This window comes from Bidens hawaiensis, unplaced genomic scaffold, assembly GCF_021521415.1.
Source record: "Bidens hawaiensis isolate Kalapana, Puna unplaced genomic scaffold, B.hawaiensis_p1.1 tig00039387_1, whole genome shotgun sequence".
Taxonomy (NCBI): Eukaryota; Viridiplantae; Streptophyta; class Magnoliopsida; order Asterales; family Asteraceae; genus Bidens; species Bidens hawaiensis.
Genome location: NW_027505603.1, coordinates 88,693 through 108,029, shown reverse-complemented (window position 1 = coordinate 108,029; position 19,337 = coordinate 88,693). Strand labels below are relative to the sequence as shown.

General features: G+C 32.4%; 2 protein-coding genes across 3 annotated transcripts; both read left to right on the top strand.

Annotated features, from left to right (window-relative positions):
• Positions 1-3,162: 3,162 nt before the first annotated feature.
• On the top strand, positions 3,163-8,853 carry LOC143614233 (uncharacterized). 2 transcript variants are annotated; one of them, XM_077087732.1, is made up of 5 exons: positions 3,163-3,264; positions 4,780-5,072; positions 6,272-6,376; positions 6,457-6,504; positions 8,490-8,852. In XM_077087732.1, the coding sequence occupies exons 2-5, from the start codon at positions 4,812-4,814 to the stop codon at positions 8,730-8,732; spliced, it is 657 nt and encodes a 218-aa protein (XP_076943847.1). In that variant the 5' UTR covers positions 3,163-3,264; positions 4,780-4,811; the 3' UTR covers positions 8,733-8,852. The 2 variants fall into 2 exon arrangements, with proteins under 2 accessions (XP_076943847.1, XP_076943848.1); XM_077087733.1 differs by lacking the exon at positions 3,163-3,264 and adding an exon at positions 4,446-4,676 and having other exon boundaries at positions 8,490-8,853.
• Positions 8,854-11,496: 2,643 nt separating this feature from the next.
• Positions 11,497-17,545, top strand: LOC143614230 (ADP-ribosylation factor 2). Its single transcript, XM_077087729.1, has 7 exons — positions 11,497-11,569; positions 14,165-14,335; positions 14,695-14,765; positions 15,059-15,178; positions 15,976-16,094; positions 16,688-16,769; positions 17,441-17,545. Exons 2-7 carry the CDS (start codon positions 14,188-14,190, stop codon positions 17,444-17,446), a joined length of 546 nt encoding a protein of 181 aa, XP_076943844.1. The 5' UTR covers positions 11,497-11,569; positions 14,165-14,187; the 3' UTR covers positions 17,447-17,545.
• The last annotated feature ends 1,792 nt before the right edge of the window (positions 17,546-19,337 follow it).

The window sequence follows — 19,337 nt, the reverse complement described above, 5'->3', positions numbered from 1 at the left end:
TTACAATTTTCTTTTGTTCACATTTATAAAATATTGGCATGTTTTGCGTCATGATTCATAAGCAAGATACATGAGTTGTCAGCCTAACCTCTATATATTCCTTAATTTTAGTCATCATTTGAGAGGGAAAGTGACAAATACTAGGATGTATTGTCTTTATTTGTATTGTTTTACTTGTGTATAATATAATAATCTTTCAACATAAATGATAAAAGTAAAAGATATAAGTATTTGCATAACTTTTATATATTTATTATATTTTATTTATAGTGTATAAGTTTGATTGTAATTGCAAAATATTCAAAGGGTATTCTTTTCCAACTACAAAGGGTAGTTCATTTACACCAATAAAGCTTTAATGACGAACTGGTGTAATGTGTAAGAACCTGCTTTTTTAAAAGGGGAATAACAACTAGAAACGACTGCTAATACCCCGTAGGCTAAGAAGCAAAATGCGGAATAACCTATCTTTATGGTTCTTATATAGTTATTAGATTTCATCATTAATAGGAATAACCTAAAAGCCCCTAATAATTATGTTTTCTTTTTCAAATGCTCTTGTTTTTTACACCAATAAAGCTTTGATGACGAATTGATATAATGTGTAAGAACCTGCTCTTAAAAGGGGAATAACAACTAGAAACGACTGCTAATACCCCGTTGGCTAAGAAGCAAAATGTGGAATAACCTATCTTTATGGTTCTTATACAGTTATTAGATTTCATCATTAATAGGAATAACCAAAAAGCCCCTAATAATTGTGTTTTCTTTTTCAAATGCTCTTGTTTTTCTCAAATTTGTACATTGATATTTTTGTTAATCATGAATCACGAGGAGATGAGTAGGTGGTTAGCAAATTCTAATAATTTATCATAATAACTTTCATTCATGCACATTTTGTTTATACTGCATGTTTGACTCGACGTCTTCTTTCACAGATGATCATTCTCTCCGCAAATAATCAAATGTTCCTCTTTCTCTCTTCCCTTTCTCACAACCCATTAATGGTTCCACGATATGTTTGCAAGATCCCTCTTTAAACGTCCACGAAACTAGGGTTGTGGGTGGTCTAATAGATAGAACTATTTGATTGCCAAATATCATACTTTTTTGGGTGAAATGTTAGAAAATTAAAACATGTTGAGAACATAATATTGTAAAACATTATTAATCATGTCAATTACAAAATATGGTTGAATCTATATTGTATTTTAGATTATATTTTAACATGTCCCTAAATTATACCTAGTCCATATACTTCAACCTCGATCATGTCACATCTTACCATCATAGTCATATTTCGGACCTTATTTAGACTTACTTCATTAAACTTATAATATTAAAATATAAAGGTATTAATTATCAAATTGAAATGTTAGATACTTTAAACACGTCAAATACATAATATCCTAAAATTATCAAATTGAAATGTTAGATACTTTAAACACGTTAAATACATAATATCCTAAAACGACATTATATGTGATGATTTTGATATATTATATACTAAGTAATATAGTATCCTTATGCATGAAGATAATTATTTCAGTCGTTGTGGATGGGCTTTCCTACGGGGTTAAAGAAAGGCAAAATAAGTTTTTTTAAACCCTTATGACCCTATACATGTAAAAGACATTATTCCACTCATGGGGGCTAAGCTTGTCATAATCCTGTAAATTACCAAATGTGAACGGACCTGTATTATACTTTGGATTATAGCTCGACTGGTCCCTAAACTAAACCTACTCCATATACTTCAATCTCGATCATGTCACATCTTACCATTTTAATCATATTTTGGACCTTATTATGAGTCACTTCCTTAAACTAAAGCTATAAGATTAAAAGTTAAAAGGTAACGAATATCAAAATATTAACTAGGTGTAAACATATATCGGTTTGGTTATCCAACTCCTCCGTAACCAAAACCTGAAATTTGATTATTCCAAAATCATCCACCAAAGATCAACGAAATCCGTTTGGTTGATTTGATTAGTATTTCGATTCGGTTAATAACAAAAACCAAACCCGGTTCGGCTATTCAACTCCACTGTAACCGAGAACCAAATTCAAACTTTCCAAAATCATCCACTGAAACCAATAATCGAAATCAGCTCGGCTTTCAGTTAGTTTTTCGATTATGTTAGTTTCTCTTAATAACCAAAACCAAACTTGGGCTTATAATATTGCTTAAAAATACATGAAACGTGGTATAATAAATACATGAGAATAAGGCATAGAAGCTAGAAGTACATGAAAATACGAATGGTGTGGTACGGATATTTTCAGTTGACTGAGGACACACAACATCACAAATATCAATCGGAGTAAACTGCGGTTTTCGTCCATATGGGTTGTCAAAATCTGTAGTTTTAGTTCAATAGTTTCAAATTTGCGATTTTCGTCCATGTGGTTTAATTTCACTTGCAATTAAACCTCAATTCATTAACCCCGTTATTTCTGGCCGTTAAACCGATCAACATGCCCCTCACATAAGGGGCAATTTTGTCCTTTTTAACCATAAATAAACCTCATTCCTAATTCACAAGCCCCTCACGTGAAAGGCACGCTGATGGGTTTAACGACTAGGTTTAATGAGATTAGTGAATTCGGGTTTAATTGCAAGTGAAATGAAACCACATGGACGAAAATTGCAATTTTGAAACTATTAGACTAAAACTGCAGATTTTGACAAACCACATGAACGAAAACCACAATTCACTCTATAAACCGATAACAAAATTCTGATTTCCTAAATTTCGATTCGCTTTCATTTGTCTCCGATTCAGTTATTGCTCACCTCGTTAAAACAAAAAAAAAAAAATAGGAGCATAATAATAATTTGTTGCAAATAATTGAGGAAGTGATATTAAGTATTAACTAAGTATAAAATAATATAATATTATGGATGATCACAATTAATAACAAGCTTTTATTATAAGTAGGGTCTGGGGAGGGTGGGATGTAGGCACACCGACAGCAAAACTATAAGTAGGGTCTGAGGAGGGTGGGATGTAGGCACACCGTACCTCTATCCAAAGGAATAAAGATGTGGCTTCCAGAGAGACCCTCGGCTCTAAGTACATGTGTATGAAGCAAAATAAAGGAAATCAAAGTTTATTATTATTATTATTATTATTTATAAGTTTATAACATCTTGTGTACCTATAAAAAGCCTCACAAAGTCCACCAAATCACTTTCTCTCTCTCTATGTGTGAGTATTCGGTGCCAAAAGGTGTTGTGAATTGTCACTAATAATTCAGGTAAAATCATCTCTTAATTATAATTATATATGTTTCGTTTTAATTCGATTAGGTATACATACGATCATCATCCGTTGTACTCAATTGACTGATTTGAACGTAATGATTTCGAGTGTTTAATATGTTGAATTACCAGCAATTGAACCACCGTTTGAGTTCATGTTAATTGATTGAATGAATTGATTGAATCTGTATTGTGTATTGTGTTGGATCGGTGATTAGTTATGGATATGATGAACTTAATAATAATAATAATAATAATAATAATAATAATAATAATTGAATGAATTTTGGATAAGGTTTATTGAAATTTGATATTGTTGTTACTTTTTCCTTTTTAGGGCTAGTGTTTTAAAAAGGTTAGATCATTATTACCATAATAAACCAGCATACTTTCGCATTCTGAAAATACTCTTTTTAACCTAATTTGCTTTTGATACTAGTCCAACGGCTTATGCATAGTAATGTTAATTATGTTATACTCGTATAGGCTTAGTTTTGCTATTTACAAAGGACCAGCGGCATATTTGCCTTCTATTTTGATGTAAAAATTGTTGATTTGATTTTTTACTTCATTCCATTAGTAGCAACTGTTTTTTCGTTAAAAATAAAAAAAAAACTAATTTTGACGTGTTATAAAATACATGGAGGTCGTGAAATTTATTAGATAACTGGATTTTAAGAAATGTTATCTGTGCCATGTGGCGCCCAGTCAGCAATGAGTGTGTTTTTGTTTTAGGGGTGTAATGGTGTTGTAGCCCTATATATATATATATGTACATATATCACACACACATACCATTAAAATAATAATAAATGAACAAGGTAACACTCCCCCCCCCCCAACCTTGTTGCCCCACTTATCGCCTGGGGGGTGGTGTGCACTCCATTTATCGCCCAATTTTGGGCATGTTATCGCCCCCGCTACGCTCAGCCTTAGGGTCAAGAAAAGAGTCTATGTAGCATAATATGCATATGTGGTGGTGACATGTGTGCTGACTGTGCGAATAAACGACCTGCATTTATCATTAGTTTCACATGTTTGTATGTATTTAACAAGTTTAAGGAGTCTAATCACTAATGTGTCAAATTTCAGTTGATTGACCGTCTGCAAAAGAAGAAAGTATGTTGATTTTCTACTGTATTAACCCTGACGACCCTGTTTATAATCATGTTTGATGGGATATTATTTATTGGATGGCTAGATTTTAAGAGGTGTTAAGGGTCAAGAAAATAGCATATGTAGTATCATAGTATGCAAAATACGCATATTTGGCGGTGACCAATGTGCTGACTGTGCAAATAACCGAACCTGCAGTTACCTTTAGTTTCACATGTCTGTATAAAGTTAACAAGTTCAAAGATTCTATTTTGTCGAACTTCAGTTAATTGACTGTTTGCAAAAGAAGAACGTATGCTGATTTTCTATTATATTTATATTAACTCATTTTTTAAATCATGTTTGACAGAATATTATTGTGACTAAACATATATATTTATGTGGTCATTGGTCAGGATCTAATTTAAGTTATAATATCAAGGAGGAAATGGGGTCAGAAGGGCCAAAGAGTGTAGTGATTCACGTTACAGGCTTCAAAAAGTTCAATGTGTTTGCTACCAACCCAACTGAAACGTTAGTTTCTAATTTAAGAAGTTATGTTGAAAAGACAGGTTTGCCTCCTAATGTCACTTTAGGTAGCTGTACAGTTCTCGAAACTGCAGGTGACGGTGCTTTGCCTGCGCTTCAGAAGCTTTTAGAATCAAGTGTTTCAAGTGAGAACAAGTCCGGTTCCAAAGAAGTTGTATGGGTGAGATTAATATTAAATTCAATATCGTTATTTATGACGTTTTTCTATGATTTAATTCATTGGGCGGAATGTTGTTTAGTAGGCTACATAAGTGAAAGTTTATTTGAGAATGAGAAAAAAGTACAAAACAACACGTGTGGTCGGTAGATAAAAAACATTGAGTGCCAAGATTGAATCTACTTACATGTATGCATAATGACACGTCACACGTGTCACGTGTTTTTTTTCATCCGTGAACTAAAACGTTAATTCACATTTGAATATACTCAATTTTGGCCCTTTGTTTTTTTATCCAAGGGCCTAGATGTGTTCTTTTGCTCGATTTTGTGGTTCTCAAACGAGCTTATAAACACGTCCTGCTACAGTATGCTTGAAGTGAATTTTCAAAGAATTCAATTCAAGTTTAACAAGCAAGTTTGGTTTGTTAGTTAAGATGGTGTCGTTTTGGGAAAGTGTAAGTAGTATCTACTCATGCTTCCCCAAAAAGACGCTGCCTTGACTTGCAGGGTCAAACTTACTTGTTACATTCAAATTGAGATCCTTTTGATACGCTATAACATGGACACTATAAAGTCCGTGTTCACATATGTGATGCAAGCTGCCATTTTTTTTCTGAGTTTTTGGATTTTTTTAAATTAATTTTGAATATGAAAATTGGTTGGTTTGACATATGAAGTCAAGTCAAACTGCATTCTTCTTTGCACTTTCACACATGGCTGTACTTATAATTTATAGGGTTCATTACTTTATTACACCAAAACGAATTTTACTTGTTATTTTTTCTCATTCTATATTAGAATATTGTTTCCTCATATAACATACTTTCAGTTTCATATAAGTGTATGCAACCTTTTATAGCACGTAAAATGTTGACATGGCACACTGTCACGTGATAAAAAAAAGGCGACATATCACCATTTTACATGCTATATAAGCGGTTGCTTACAAGGGTACACAATTGGTAGCATATTATATACAACGGGAAAAAAAACATCTGTTCTTACATGCAATGCAAAAGGGGAAAGTTACAATTATGGTGCAATTAAATTTATATTCAATTTCGGGAACATAGTAACTGTTCTCTCATCACTGAAATTTCAGTATTAATCTCAAGTCATTTTATGCGACGCTTTTTTTATATATATATATTTGTTATGTGTCTTTTTCTTTTGGTTACTTTACATATATACATTTTCCAGCTTCACATGGGATTAAATGGCGGGGCATCAAAATTTGCCATTGAGAAACAAGCAGTAAACGAAGCCAGTTTTTCTTGTCCGGATGAGCTTGGTTGGCAACCAAAGGTATTCCATTTTTACCGTTACATTTACGTAATATCAAGTTTTGACTATTATTAATGCTTAAAAATTCTTATCTATGACAGCGGTTGCCAATTGTCCCGGAGGATGGAGAATTAACTCGAATAAGAGAGGTAATTTGTATTCTGTTTCTTGCAAATAGCTTTTTAATTCCACATAATCATACGCCTATCGGTCTATGCCATACATGTAGTCATGACCCATACATAATTGCTTTGTGAAATAAATAGGATTAATTTCGTATGTATCCTCCTAAAAGAGTAAAAGTACAAAATTTCACATATGCTATTTTAATTTTTATGATATCATTTTGAGCTTTTAGAAGGATACACGAAAATATTTTTTAGGAGGTTGTGTTTGTTAAAAACAAACTTTAGGCTGCTTTTGCCCCTCTTTCAACGGAAATTATTTTTATGCAATATTGAATATTTGTGATAAAACACAACCCAAAATCGACGCATAAATCATATGAATGAAAATTACTGCCTTCAATAATATCTTGTTATCAAACTATTAACAGTAACACTAGAAGTATGGTCAGTAATCACCCAAACAGTGACAAGAAGACTGGTAAAAGAATTAACTTTAGTATATAATGTTTCCTAAAAAGAAAATGCTGCAATTTTTAATAGATATTTGAAACTCGAAATTTTACGATTTGCTATTCACTCAATTCACTTTGGGTTTATATGTTCTCTCTCACAGAGTCACGGTCAAAATACAAATATTTAGCTAAAAAGGAAACAAGTCTTAAAGAGGTTGAACAGCACGAAAGTCGCTTAAAAGTGTATAGAGAATTCATACAATCTCCAAAATCATTTTAATAAAAAAAAAACAAATTACTCGTTCTGACCTTAAAAAAGAGTTGATAAAAACATAACTGGAAACGTGTCTAAATGGGTCGCATGGTGCGGGCGTCATTTGATGTGTATGTTTAATGCGAGCAACTCTTGAGTCAGTTTATAAAAAAAAATTGAGTTATTTATTTTAAATTTGTAAAAACTTGTTTCGATAATTATAACAAGAACATTAATCAATTTAAGTTATTACAAAAAATACGGATGATAAGTTTCCGGATAAACCCAACCTGGCCAGCCATTTTAGCCCATACTAAACAATTACATATTTAATACATACTCATTTGACCCGAGACCAACCCGCCCACTTTGTCATGGCCCAACCCATTCTGTTTCAGAACATGGTAATATTTCCATTTTCCTGTATGGCTATATTTTTATCATATAAATAAAATTAAGAATGCTATAATTATGCAATAATAAGTTCGTATAGGCTCGCGAGCTTAGTCAACCTCAATATATTAAGCGTGTCCCGGGCCTGTTTATTATTTGAGCTCCAAATTAGGCTCGAACCTAGGGCTGTAAACCAACCGATGCATTCATCAATGTGAATAAAATCGGTAGACCCTAGAGATTGAGACTAATGCATTCATCAATGTGAATAATGAAAGCTTGTAAACGAATCGAATGAACACGAACAAGGGCTTGTAAACGAATCAAATAAACGAACACGAACACTTAATCGGACAAATATTTATGTTCATGTTCGTTTATTTAAATTATGAACATTTGTGTTCGTTTATTTTCGTTTGTTTAAAATCTAAACGAACATAACTGAAGAAAGATAAACGAACATAAATGAACATATATGAACAAATGTAAATGAACACAAAAAAACATAAACGAACATAAATGAAAACCCTTAAATGAACACCAATTAATAAATATAAAACATTTAAGTAGATGACTCATCCAGATAATATTAAATTATTTTCCATTAATACATAAAACAAACATAAATAAATAAACAGGCATAAACGAGCATAAATAAACGAACGTTCATGAACATTAATGAACGAACGGAACATGTGTTTATGTTCGTTCGTTTATTAAATAAATGAACATAAACGAACTTCCCGCTGAACGGTTCACGAACAGTTCACCGAACTTCCGGTTCGTTTACAGGCCTACTCGAACCCCATAAGCCCGGCTTTGGCTCGAGCTCGTATAAGCTCGGCTGGACTCGTTTACACCCCTATGTTTCTTACTCTTTGCGTCCTTTTCTTTTCTTTTCATTGTAGACGACTTTTTTTGCTGATGCTATCCTGGAGTTCTTAAACAAGATCAAGGGCTGCGATGCAACGCTCTCTGATGACGCAGGGCGTTTCGTTTGCAACTATGTATACTATCATTCTCTCCGGTTTGCTGAGCACAACGGGCATAAATCGCTTTTCGTACATGTCCCGCCTTTCTCGAGAGTCGACGAGGAAACGCAAATGCAGTTTATGGCAGCCCTTTTGGAGGCAATTGCTGTTAGTTGTTGACATCTTTCATCTTTTCATGTTGTTTTAAAATTCCCAAATCTTTTTCTTATGGTTTGTATGCTTTTGGACTGTTTCTTCTGTAAATTTTTTTGTTTTTTTTTCTTTGAGATATTTTGAATCCTTTAGAGATTGTTGTTGGTTGTGCATATTTTTGGCTCTTTTTTCACATTTTTTTGTTTTTTTAATCGATGTGACGGACGGGCGGACGGAGTGTTTGCGTGCGGAAATTCTTTAGATGATTTGAATCGATTAGAGATATCGGGTGAGGCGCTTTAAATGTATTAAAAACCGGGTTTTTTACTTGCTAAACATGCCCCTCTATGTTTTTCTTCTACTTGCTAAACTTAACGGAAGTTAGTCTTAGACCTCAAACTAGCTACAAATTCGTAGCCATAGAGATCCCGAACTTGTTACTTGGGCGGGGCCTAACCACATAGACTAGATTTGCACAAACCAAGTAGGAATCGGTTTCGGGTATGCTCAACAAAAGTCAAAATCGGGTCAGGTAGGAACTAGTTCCGGGTATAGTCGAGTATTTAACCGGGTTTTTTTCGGGTTTCGGGTAGGGCAGGGTTTTGACAGAGTAATGGTGAAACCGGTTCCGGCGGGTCCAGGTTGGGTCCAGTTCTAGGTACAGGCCTGGGGAGAAAACCAATATCAGGTTGTACCCGCAGGTGGGGTACGAATAAGAACAATTTTCAGGTCGGGGTCGGAACCGGGTATTTTGTGCACCTCTAACATAGATCATTTTAATATTTAAGTATTTTGTAAAATACAAATACTATATTAACTGAAACTTGTATGTTAATTGATTGTATTAACATTATTAAAATCTAAAAAAGTCTATATTAAACAAGAAAAGTAAGAACAAAGAAATATATTTGTTATTGCTTATAGTATTAAAAAGAATAAAGTACATTATTAATTAAAGAAATAAATAGAGGCTCACAAACATTTGGAGGCTAAAGCAACAAGCCAAAGCCAAACAATGGTTGAGTGGTGGGTATTTGATGTAATGTTGTTGCTTATTTTATGTAATCAAATGTATAAGTACTCACTACGTTATGTTAGATATGCTCTCAATACTTTAATAGAAAATTTGTCTTAAGATAACATCTATAATTTCGTGCATACGTTGTTACGAGAATGTGGATACGTATGCTATATTATAATTTTCATTGCTACTTATGAAAAATCTTAATTGTCAGAGTACTTTATGATTTGTGTTTGTGGATATGTAGATTGAAACTGAAAATCATGTCGGATTTATGAAATGAGCATGACTCCTTTAATCTAAAATTCGAATGATTGATTGATTTTTTGTTGAAAATAATGAATTTACGATAAAAATACATAAAATATTTTCAATATTTATAATTTAATGCACAAAGTTAAAAAAAAATGCACAAGTAACAGATAAACCTACAAACCAATGTTTAACGTATAAGCATATAGTATAGGTGTTTAATACTTGGTTACAAACATTCGAACTGAACAAATCTTAAACCGTTTATAAATAAACTGAATTTGTTTTTGGTTTAGTTTCAATCGAACAACATTACCTATTGGATTTTCGGTTTTAAGAAATTTGATGCGGTTAAACCAAGGAAGATGTATGAATTTTCCTATATGTGTAACTCATTAACAACCAAACCGTTAAAAACCAAAACACACCGACTTGAGGAATCTGATACTTAAACAGATAAACAAACATCTAGTTAAAATTCACTTTTTCTCTTTATTTTAAACCGAAGGCTATCCAATTAACCAAATACAAATTCATTTTTTAATTACGACCATTTTAAATTCGATCGAGTTCATTTTCAATTCAACTGAAAACTTACCAAAACTAAACGAGAAACCCGAACATATAAACACCCTACTACATATTCACCTTTGCATCATTTTTTTTTTGAAACATCAAAGGCCCAGACTTCGAGATCACCCTTTCACCCGTAAAACAAAACGTGGTGACTTACCCACCCACCCTAGAGGAAACCCACAACCAGGAAAACCCTCTTACTCAACCTGTAATAAAACGCTCTAGCCGAGACTCGAACGCACGATCTCCCACCTGCAGGGGCGTAGCTTAGTCGTGGCCAAGGGTGGCCCCGGCCCCCTTCGTTTTTTCGCTCGTAGTGCAAAATTATCTTTTTTTCGGCTGATATTTTCTATACATAGTGTAAATTTACCCGTTTATGACTAAAAATTAGAGCCTGACCCCCCTCCCCCCCTCCGTTTTTTTGCTATGTAGTGTATATTTATCATTTTTTGCCCGAAAATTTTTACATGTAGTGTAAATTTACCCGTTTACGACCGAAATTTTGAGCCCGACCTCCGTTTTTTCGCTCGGCAGTGTAAATTTATCTTTTTGCAGCCAGAAATTTTTATACATGGTGTAGCTTCACCTGTTTCCGACCGAAATTTCTATGAATTTTTTATACCTATTGAGTCTGGCCCCTCGACGTGTATGCCTAGGTTTTGCCACTGCCCACCTTTTCATCAGGGATGAGCTCAGCATCGAAACTCCCGATCTATATTTTCCCAAATTCTTGATACCGGTACCAAAAGCAAAAAATTCAGAATATACCGATAGGCGATAACATACCAAACCATACTGATCCCGAAACGCAAGATTCGAGAAAAACTAGTTGAATAGTAATTCTTTTTCCAAAAGTAATTTGGGTATTTAAAGGGTAATTTGGGTATTTAAAACATAAGCTTCCGTTGACGATTCACGCAACCTCTATTAATCTCTTTATTACTATCATTTCCCACACTCATTTTTCAGATCGATCGATCCCTTTTTTTCCCAGAACAACCTTCTTCTCTCTCAGGTAACCAATAATAATAATAATAATAATAATAATAATAATAATAATAATAATAATAATAATATTATTATTATTATTATTATTATTATTATTGATAAATTTCAATCGTTATCTATAATATCGTGTTAATCTCAGATCTAATTGTTTATCTGCTAATTGATCGAATAATAATATTTGAGGTTATGTTGATCTAATGCAATTGAAACTTTGTTTGGTGAAATTCTGTTGAATTTATAGGTTTTTGACGGATTTTGGCTGAAATCGTGAGTTTCATTATTGTATTATTAATCTCAGATCTAATTGTTTATAGGATGAAATGAATCCTTCAAGTTACGTTATCTGCTTATTGATCGATTAGTATGCTAAGCTAATTGATCGATTAATAATATGTTTAGGTTATGTTGATCTGATGCAATTGAGAATTTGTTAGGTGAAATTTTGTGCTGTTTAGGTTTAATTTATAGGTTTTTAACGGTTTTTGGTTGAAATTGTGAGTTTCATTCTTGTGTTATTAATCTCAGATCTAGTTGTGTATACGTTGAAATGAATTGTTCAAGTTATGTTATGTGCTAATCGATCGATTGATAATATGTTAGGTTATGTTTGCTCGGTGAAATTTTGTGTTATTTAGGTTGAGTTTATAGGTTTTTGACTGAAAAATTGTGAGTTTCATTATTGTGTTAATCTTAGATCTAATTGTTTATTGGATGAATTGAATCGTTCTAGTTACGTTATGTGCTAATCGATCGATTTATGTTAGGTTATGTTTGCTCAGTGAAATTTTGTGTTATTTAGGTTGAGTTTATAGGTTTTTGACGGATTTAGGCTGAAATTATGAGTTTCGTTTATTGTGTTAATCTCAGATCTAATTGTTTATTGGATGAAATGATACGTTCGAGTTACGTTATGTGCTAATCGATCGAATAATAATATTTTAGGTTATGTTGATCTGATGCAATTGAGGATTTGTTAGGTGAAATTTTGTGTTATTTAGGTTTAATTTATAGGTTTTTGTTCGGAATTGTGAGCTTCGTTATGCATGTTATGTTGGGGTTCTATTTACGTGTTCTATTCTGATTTTGAATCTCGATTTGGATCTTCAGTTATTATTGTGTTAATCTCAGATCTAACTGTTTGTAGGATAAAATGAATCAGTCATTATGTTATGTGCTAATCGAATGAATATGCTAATCGATGGAATAATATGTTTAGGTTATGTTGATCTAATGCATTTGAGGATTTGCTCGGTGAAATTGTGTTATTTAGGTTGAATATTGTAGGTTTTTGATCATTTTTGTTTGAACTCGTGATTTTCATTATTGTGTTAATCCCAGATCTAATTGTTTATCATAGGTGATTATGCTATGAGCTAACTGATCTAATGATATGTTTATGTTTTGTTGATCTGATGCATTTGAGAATTTGTTTGGTGAAATTGTGTTATTTAGTTTGAATTCGTAGGTTTTGATGATTTTTATGTTAAATTGTGAGTTTCGTTATGCGATTTAGTGTTTTTATAAACATGTTATGAGTTCCGGTTGTCTGTTTGAAGATCTTGCGATCTGATCTGTGAATCGTTTAGATTGGAGATGTTCACATTAATGAAATCGATGAATATAGAGTTCTAGATCATAGATCAATAAATGAAAGCTTATAACTACAATTCAACTTCATTTTCTCAAATAATAATGTCTCTGTTTTTTTGATCTGATGCATTTGAGATTTTTTTCAGTGAAATTCTGTTATTTGATTTGATTTCATATGTTTTTGATGATTTTCGTTTGATATTGTGATATTTGTTATGCGGGTTAGGGGTTCTATTTACGTGTTATGAAATTGTGATGTTAGTATTTACATAATCAATGTTTGTAATCCGTGTTTTGAAACATGAATGAGTTGAAACTAGAATTATAGACCATTGGTTTTGTTTGTGTTTATGTAGTTCTCTGTGTTCTATCACATCTAGGTGGACTGTTTTGCTTTCTTTTAAACTAATTGTGTGCTGAACTATGAATCTGTCGGATTGGTTTAGCAGATCTCTGAAAACTATAGGTTTTATGTGTGGATCTAGTTGCTTTATATAATATTAGTTATTTTGCGTCATTTCATTGGATCTTACTCAAGCTTTTGATGATGATTTAAGATCTACTTCTGTTCTGGATGGTCTTTGTTTTACCACTAGCAGACTTTTTTTTTGGTCAAAAATAATTGTAGTTCTACTAATATTTGTTAGTTCTTTGTTATCTTGTTTTAAATTTTAATGATGATTTGTTGGGGTGTTGGTAATTTTATTATTTGATATCTAGGCTACAGATGTGCTTTTCTACATAGCTAAAACAGTTTATTGGAGTCTAGTATGATGACACAGCAACTTATTTTGGATCCGTGTTTTTTTTTTAAAATCGCATTCTGTTACATCAGTGTTTGGTTTCTGTTATTCGCTAAAAGTTTTTTGTAATTATTCTTTGGTACCATATTTTCAGTCGTGATGTTTCTTTATTAGGTTTAATCACACTCTATCGTTACCATAAATTGCAGACATTAAGACACTACTGTTTTTTAAGTTGTAACTAAAAGAGTAAAGTTGACCTTTTGCAGGGATCGTCATCAGAAAAACAAGGATGGGGCTTACATTTACCAAACTCTTCAGCCGACTTTTTGCCAAGAAAGAGATGCGCATACTGATGGTGGGTCTCGATGCAGCTGGTAAGACCACCATTTTGTACAAGCTCAAGCTCGGGGAGATTGTGACTACCATCCCCACTATTGGTACGTCTTTTTATAACCAATTTCTATTTAGTAATATAATTCTCTTCACGTAGCGTTCCGGACGGCATTGAAATAAATAGAACAGAAAATATAGGGGTATGTTTTTGATTTCGAGAAATGATAAATATGAATAAAAATACGCCTAATGCTACTTCACATCCATCCACGGATGGAAGCCAAGTGGCATTAGGTATATCTTTAGACATATGTTTTGTTTGATTGCGGGTAGTTCTGCCATTCAAATAATCACAAAAATATTACATTTATTAACTTGTGATTCCATAGTTTTGTATAATACCATTAAGGTATCAAATACCAATATGAGGTTTTAAGAATTTATTCTGGTATCTTCTATGCAGGATTTAACGTGGAGACTGTTGAGTACAAAAACATCAGCTTCACTGTGTGGGATGTCGGGGGTCAGGACAAGGTAGAATAGTTTCTTGATTTTGCTCTCTACATTTAGACGGCTTTTATAAATTTTTTGATTAGGTTACTACAAATAATTTTATCTAATATAAAGAGTGACATAATTATCTTTTGTCAACCATGTGAGTTTATTTTGGATCTCTGTAAAAGTAATATTAAATTTCAAAAAATCGTGGACCTAAAACATATAGTGTTAACAACTATTTACGCATGACCTTTTAAAGTATGAAGCTTTGTTTAACCATTGAAGTTTATTATGAACTATTTAAAACTATAACCGAGTATTAAACGCAGATCCGTCCACTATGGAGGCACTACTTCCAGAACACACAGGGTCTTATCTTTGTGGTTGATAGCAATGATAGAGACAGAGTTGTCGAGGCAAGAGATGAGTTGCACAGGATGTTGAATGAGGTAAATTTACATGTTAATTGCATTTATCTTTGCTTTCACACATTCAGCAATGCATGTTAGTTATTGGTCTATTCCATGCTTTGACAATTTTTACTCCATTTGTTCATGAATGAATGGCTAATAAATAATAATGCATTGGCTGATAACATAATGCCACATTGCCACTTTCACCCTTTAAAGGACACACAACTTTTGATACTAGAATCAATGCAATTTAGTTGACATGTTTTAAAACAAACTAAGTAGAAAGGTGGACATTTTTTAAAGGCTTAGGGTGTAATCTTTATCTATCGTCAACATTTTGTATAAAAAAAGGTCTGGTAATGTTTAATAAAAGCTATTCTTTTATTTTTGCAAAGTGTAAGTTTGAAAAAAAGAAGTAAACACAAACTTCTACGATGCTGTAATCTTTTTTCACCGCTAAGGCCCTGAAATGCTCGAACAAGTTCGCGCATCTATATATTTTTTTTTGAGTTGACAGATTCTTTTTGAAAGCACAATACATGGTCCTTTTTTGGGCACGCGACTGTTTGTCGTGTAATTTGAGTATTTGAATTTTTTCTGAAAGTACAAAGTGGGTCAGGTTTGTTTATAACGAGACATTTTTTTACGAATCATGCATATAAAGTGGATACATGAAATTTTATTGCTATAGAGGTAAAATCTTTTCTGACATGGATAAAGCTATATAAATACACTAAAAAATTGGATGTATATGTGAGTTTCTTTCTTTGTATTTGGTTATTGCATCTGTAAGGCTGTAACAAGGTTTGTAAATGGATTACTCTGTTCTGTAGGATGAGCTAAGGGATGCAGTTCTTCTTGTGTTTGCTAACAAACAAGATTTGCCTAATGCAATGAACGCTGCTGAAATCACTGATAAGCTTGGCCTTCACTCTCTCCGTCAACGCCACTGGTAAATTCTTCATAGTTCTGTTACATTGTTTTCTTTCAAAAGTTTTATTGTTTAAACTTCTACTTTTGTGATACTATTAAAAAAAGTTTTAGCATTTGACCACTTTCTGTAAACTTGCCTGGGTCCACTTGAGTTTGAGCTAAAGTCGTTTAACTTAGAACGGCTCGAAGTTGGCCCATTTCAGGCTTTACTTTTTAAGCTCGGACCTCGGTTGTTGCCTTATTCCGGACTTTTTTTTATAAGCACCATCTCGGATCATGTGTGATAATTTCTTATTTAAAAGATTAATTATTTGTTGCAACTATATATATATATATTATATAATATATATAATAATATTTGTTAGTGATTGTTAACTTGTCAGTTGTCAGATTAAAAATGTTCTTTTTTTAATAAGCTCGTTATATGAACCTTGAGCATTTGATTTATAAATTTAAAATATTTTTATTATGTTGCGGTTAATTTTACTATAACACATTGTCAAAATTGTTACCTAATACATCTTCTCAATTTTAAATACTTAATTTTTAGTATAATTATTAGGTTTATAATTATCATACCAGAAAATTAAAGCGGAAAAAACTGTTTTTCAGGTACATCCAGAGCACCTGTGCCACCTCTGGGGAAGGACTTTACGAGGGGCTGGACTGGCTCTCCAACAACATTGCTAACAAGGCAAGTTACACTTAATTATATGTCGGTTTAAAGGTCTGGTTATGACCAAAAGAATCCGAGCCAAACCAAACCACACCGTTTGGGTTGCGTTGGGTGGGTTGGCGGTTTTTAGTGGTTAGGTGGTTTAAACTGATTTATTATATTTCTTTTATCAAATTGTTAGTATGCATATTCCAAAAACGAAAGTCAAATAAATAAAAAGGCTATACTGTCGGTTCTATTTTCCAAAGCGTCGGTTGAACAGTAAACCATCAAACTGGTTGGGTTGGCGGTTTTTTAGTGGTTAGGTTGTTTGAACTGATTTTTTTATATTTCTTTTATCAACTTGTTAGTATGCAATTATGCATATTCAAAAACTGAAAGTTAAAAAAACAAAAAGGTTAAACCATCGGTTCTAGTTTTCAAAGCTTCGGTTGAATGGTAAACCACCAATGTATATATTATTTTTAAAACCACCAAACCGTGAACCGATCTACATAAACCTTAAACATGCAACTTGCTTCTATTTTATGAACAACCAACCTTAACCACAACGAAATCGGGTCAAAAGTCTACGTAAGTTATCACTTTTTTACGAACTTTTATCTGTTTTAAATCGTTACTCCCTGTCTGCTCAGTTACTTTTACTTTTGCTTGTAGTTTTATAATTGTGTTTTTGTTCTTTTTATCAGGCATGAGGCGATGATCGAGGCGGTTATGGAAGTATGTTTGTTAAAACAGTTTTTTGATTTGATATATATAGGACATGTTATGATGATATGATACAGTGTTTGTTTTGAACTTTGTCGGTATTTTAAAGTTTTTGATTGATATAATCTTAAGGATTAAAAAACATTCATGTGGGTTGTTTTTATGTTGTTTTTTTTTCCAGATTAGCAAGTTTTCGCTTTGATTGTTCTTTTGAGAATGCCATATATGATTTAGTAAAAAACTAAAAATATTTAACTTGAGGTGCACATAAAATGTTTGGACCCGACCCAGCAGTTCCTACCTGGTATCGAACTTTACCCTATCCTACCCGCAGGTACAGACTGGGCTTTGGGTTCCTCCCTAAAGCTATACCGGAATTACCCAAAATTGGTGGAACCGGTTCCACCAATACCCAACCCAACCCAACCCTACCTGAAACCCGAAAAAACCCCATAAAACCGATCAAAATCCGGTGAAATACCTGACTATACCCGAAACAATTTTTGACTTTTGTTGATCAAACCCGGTCCAACTTTTCAAATTCCAACATTGATATGAGAGTGAGACCTTTGTGTACTGTTTGTCTTTGTTTTTGCTGTTTTAGATAAAGATGTTATTTAAAATTCAACCGACATTAATCACAATTGAAGTGGTTGTTCGGGAGTCCTTATGGAAAAGTTAGAGGAATATTGTAAACTTATCCCTCCATGGAATCATATGACACTAATGTAGGCATAATAAACTCGTTATTGGCTTATATTATGATAATCATAAACACACGTGAGAATACATGATTCAAATTGAAGTAGAACCTCTAGGAAGGTAGCCTTGGACGCTTATAACGGAGGACTTTTTTCCAATTCACTAAATTCGTAATTTTTCTTATGAGAATAGGCTAAATAAATCGTATAGAAAGGCCTTTATTTGTATATATTCTTTTGTCATAACCGATTGAGTCTTACTAAAACGCTCCTAATTTATACATCAAATTATTTTTTTTTGCCAAATTTCCACAATCATGATGTATGACTATGAGATATATGTTTCCCTGTTCTACCTAAAATATTTTTATTTTAATTAAACATTATAAACTTTATACTAAAAAATAAAATACCAAATGGTCGAAATATTACCATCATATCATTATTGTGTTGTTCATGACTAAAAAAAATTGAAGGATGTGATGTTGTGAGGTTGTTGCTTGGTATTGGTGAACCACTTTACCTTCTATGGGTTGACATAAGATAATTCAAATTCTAGCTTTGACTAATAAATTTGAGAAAAAAATGGTCTTTGCTTTGACTAGTAAAAAAAACTATTAGATTTACCTAAAATCTATTTGATTATCTATTTATATTCAATAGCATTTTTTATTGACAAATTGATATTTCATAATTTAAAAAAATACAAATAAATTAATAATAATTTATACTAACAATTTAATCAAAGATATTAAAAAAATCACACTTTCAATGTCAAGTACAATCTCACTTTGATAATCATCATATAATAACATTCTATTTCACTCATTTTCGCTCACAAGAATGATTATGGGTGAAATGGGGAAACATGCCTTCTTTGTGAGCATTAAAATCAAGTATAAATATATGATTATCATTTGAGTGAAATTGTTTTTGACAAAAAAAAAGGTATAACTTTAAAAGTTCAAGTTAAATTTTCCGTATCAATTAATATCAGTCAATATCATAGAATATTAAAATCCTATTTGCTTTTCTTATGGTCACATTTTACATGATTCTAGATTTTATTGAAAGATAAATTAAATAAACGGAACCAAGTGTCATTAGTAGAAAATATGGCTAGTATCTTTATGTATTATTAAAGTAGAAGGGCGTAGAATGTACATATGAAAGCTAA

Bases quoted from the DNA above. Each gene is read 5' to 3' on its own strand.
- LOC143614233 (XM_077087733.1), top strand. From the start codon at position 4,812: ATGGGGTCAGAAGGGCCAAAGAGTGTAGTGATTCACGTTACAGGCTTC. The intron at 6,377-6,456 runs GTATTCCATTTT...TATCTATGACAG, and splicing joins AGCTTGGTTGGCAACCAAAG to CGGTTGCCAATTGTCCCGGA. The intron at 6,505-8,489 runs GTAATTTGTATT...TTTTCATTGTAG, and splicing joins AATTAACTCGAATAAGAGAG to ACGACTTTTTTTGCTGATGC.
- LOC143614230 (XM_077087729.1), top strand. From the start codon at position 14,188: ATGGGGCTTACATTTACCAAACTCTTCAGCCGACTTTTTGCCAAGAAA. The intron at 14,336-14,694 runs GTACGTCTTTTT...TCTTCTATGCAG, and splicing joins GACTACCATCCCCACTATTG to GATTTAACGTGGAGACTGTT. The intron at 15,179-15,975 runs GTAAATTTACAT...TCTGTTCTGTAG, and splicing joins TGCACAGGATGTTGAATGAG to GATGAGCTAAGGGATGCAGT.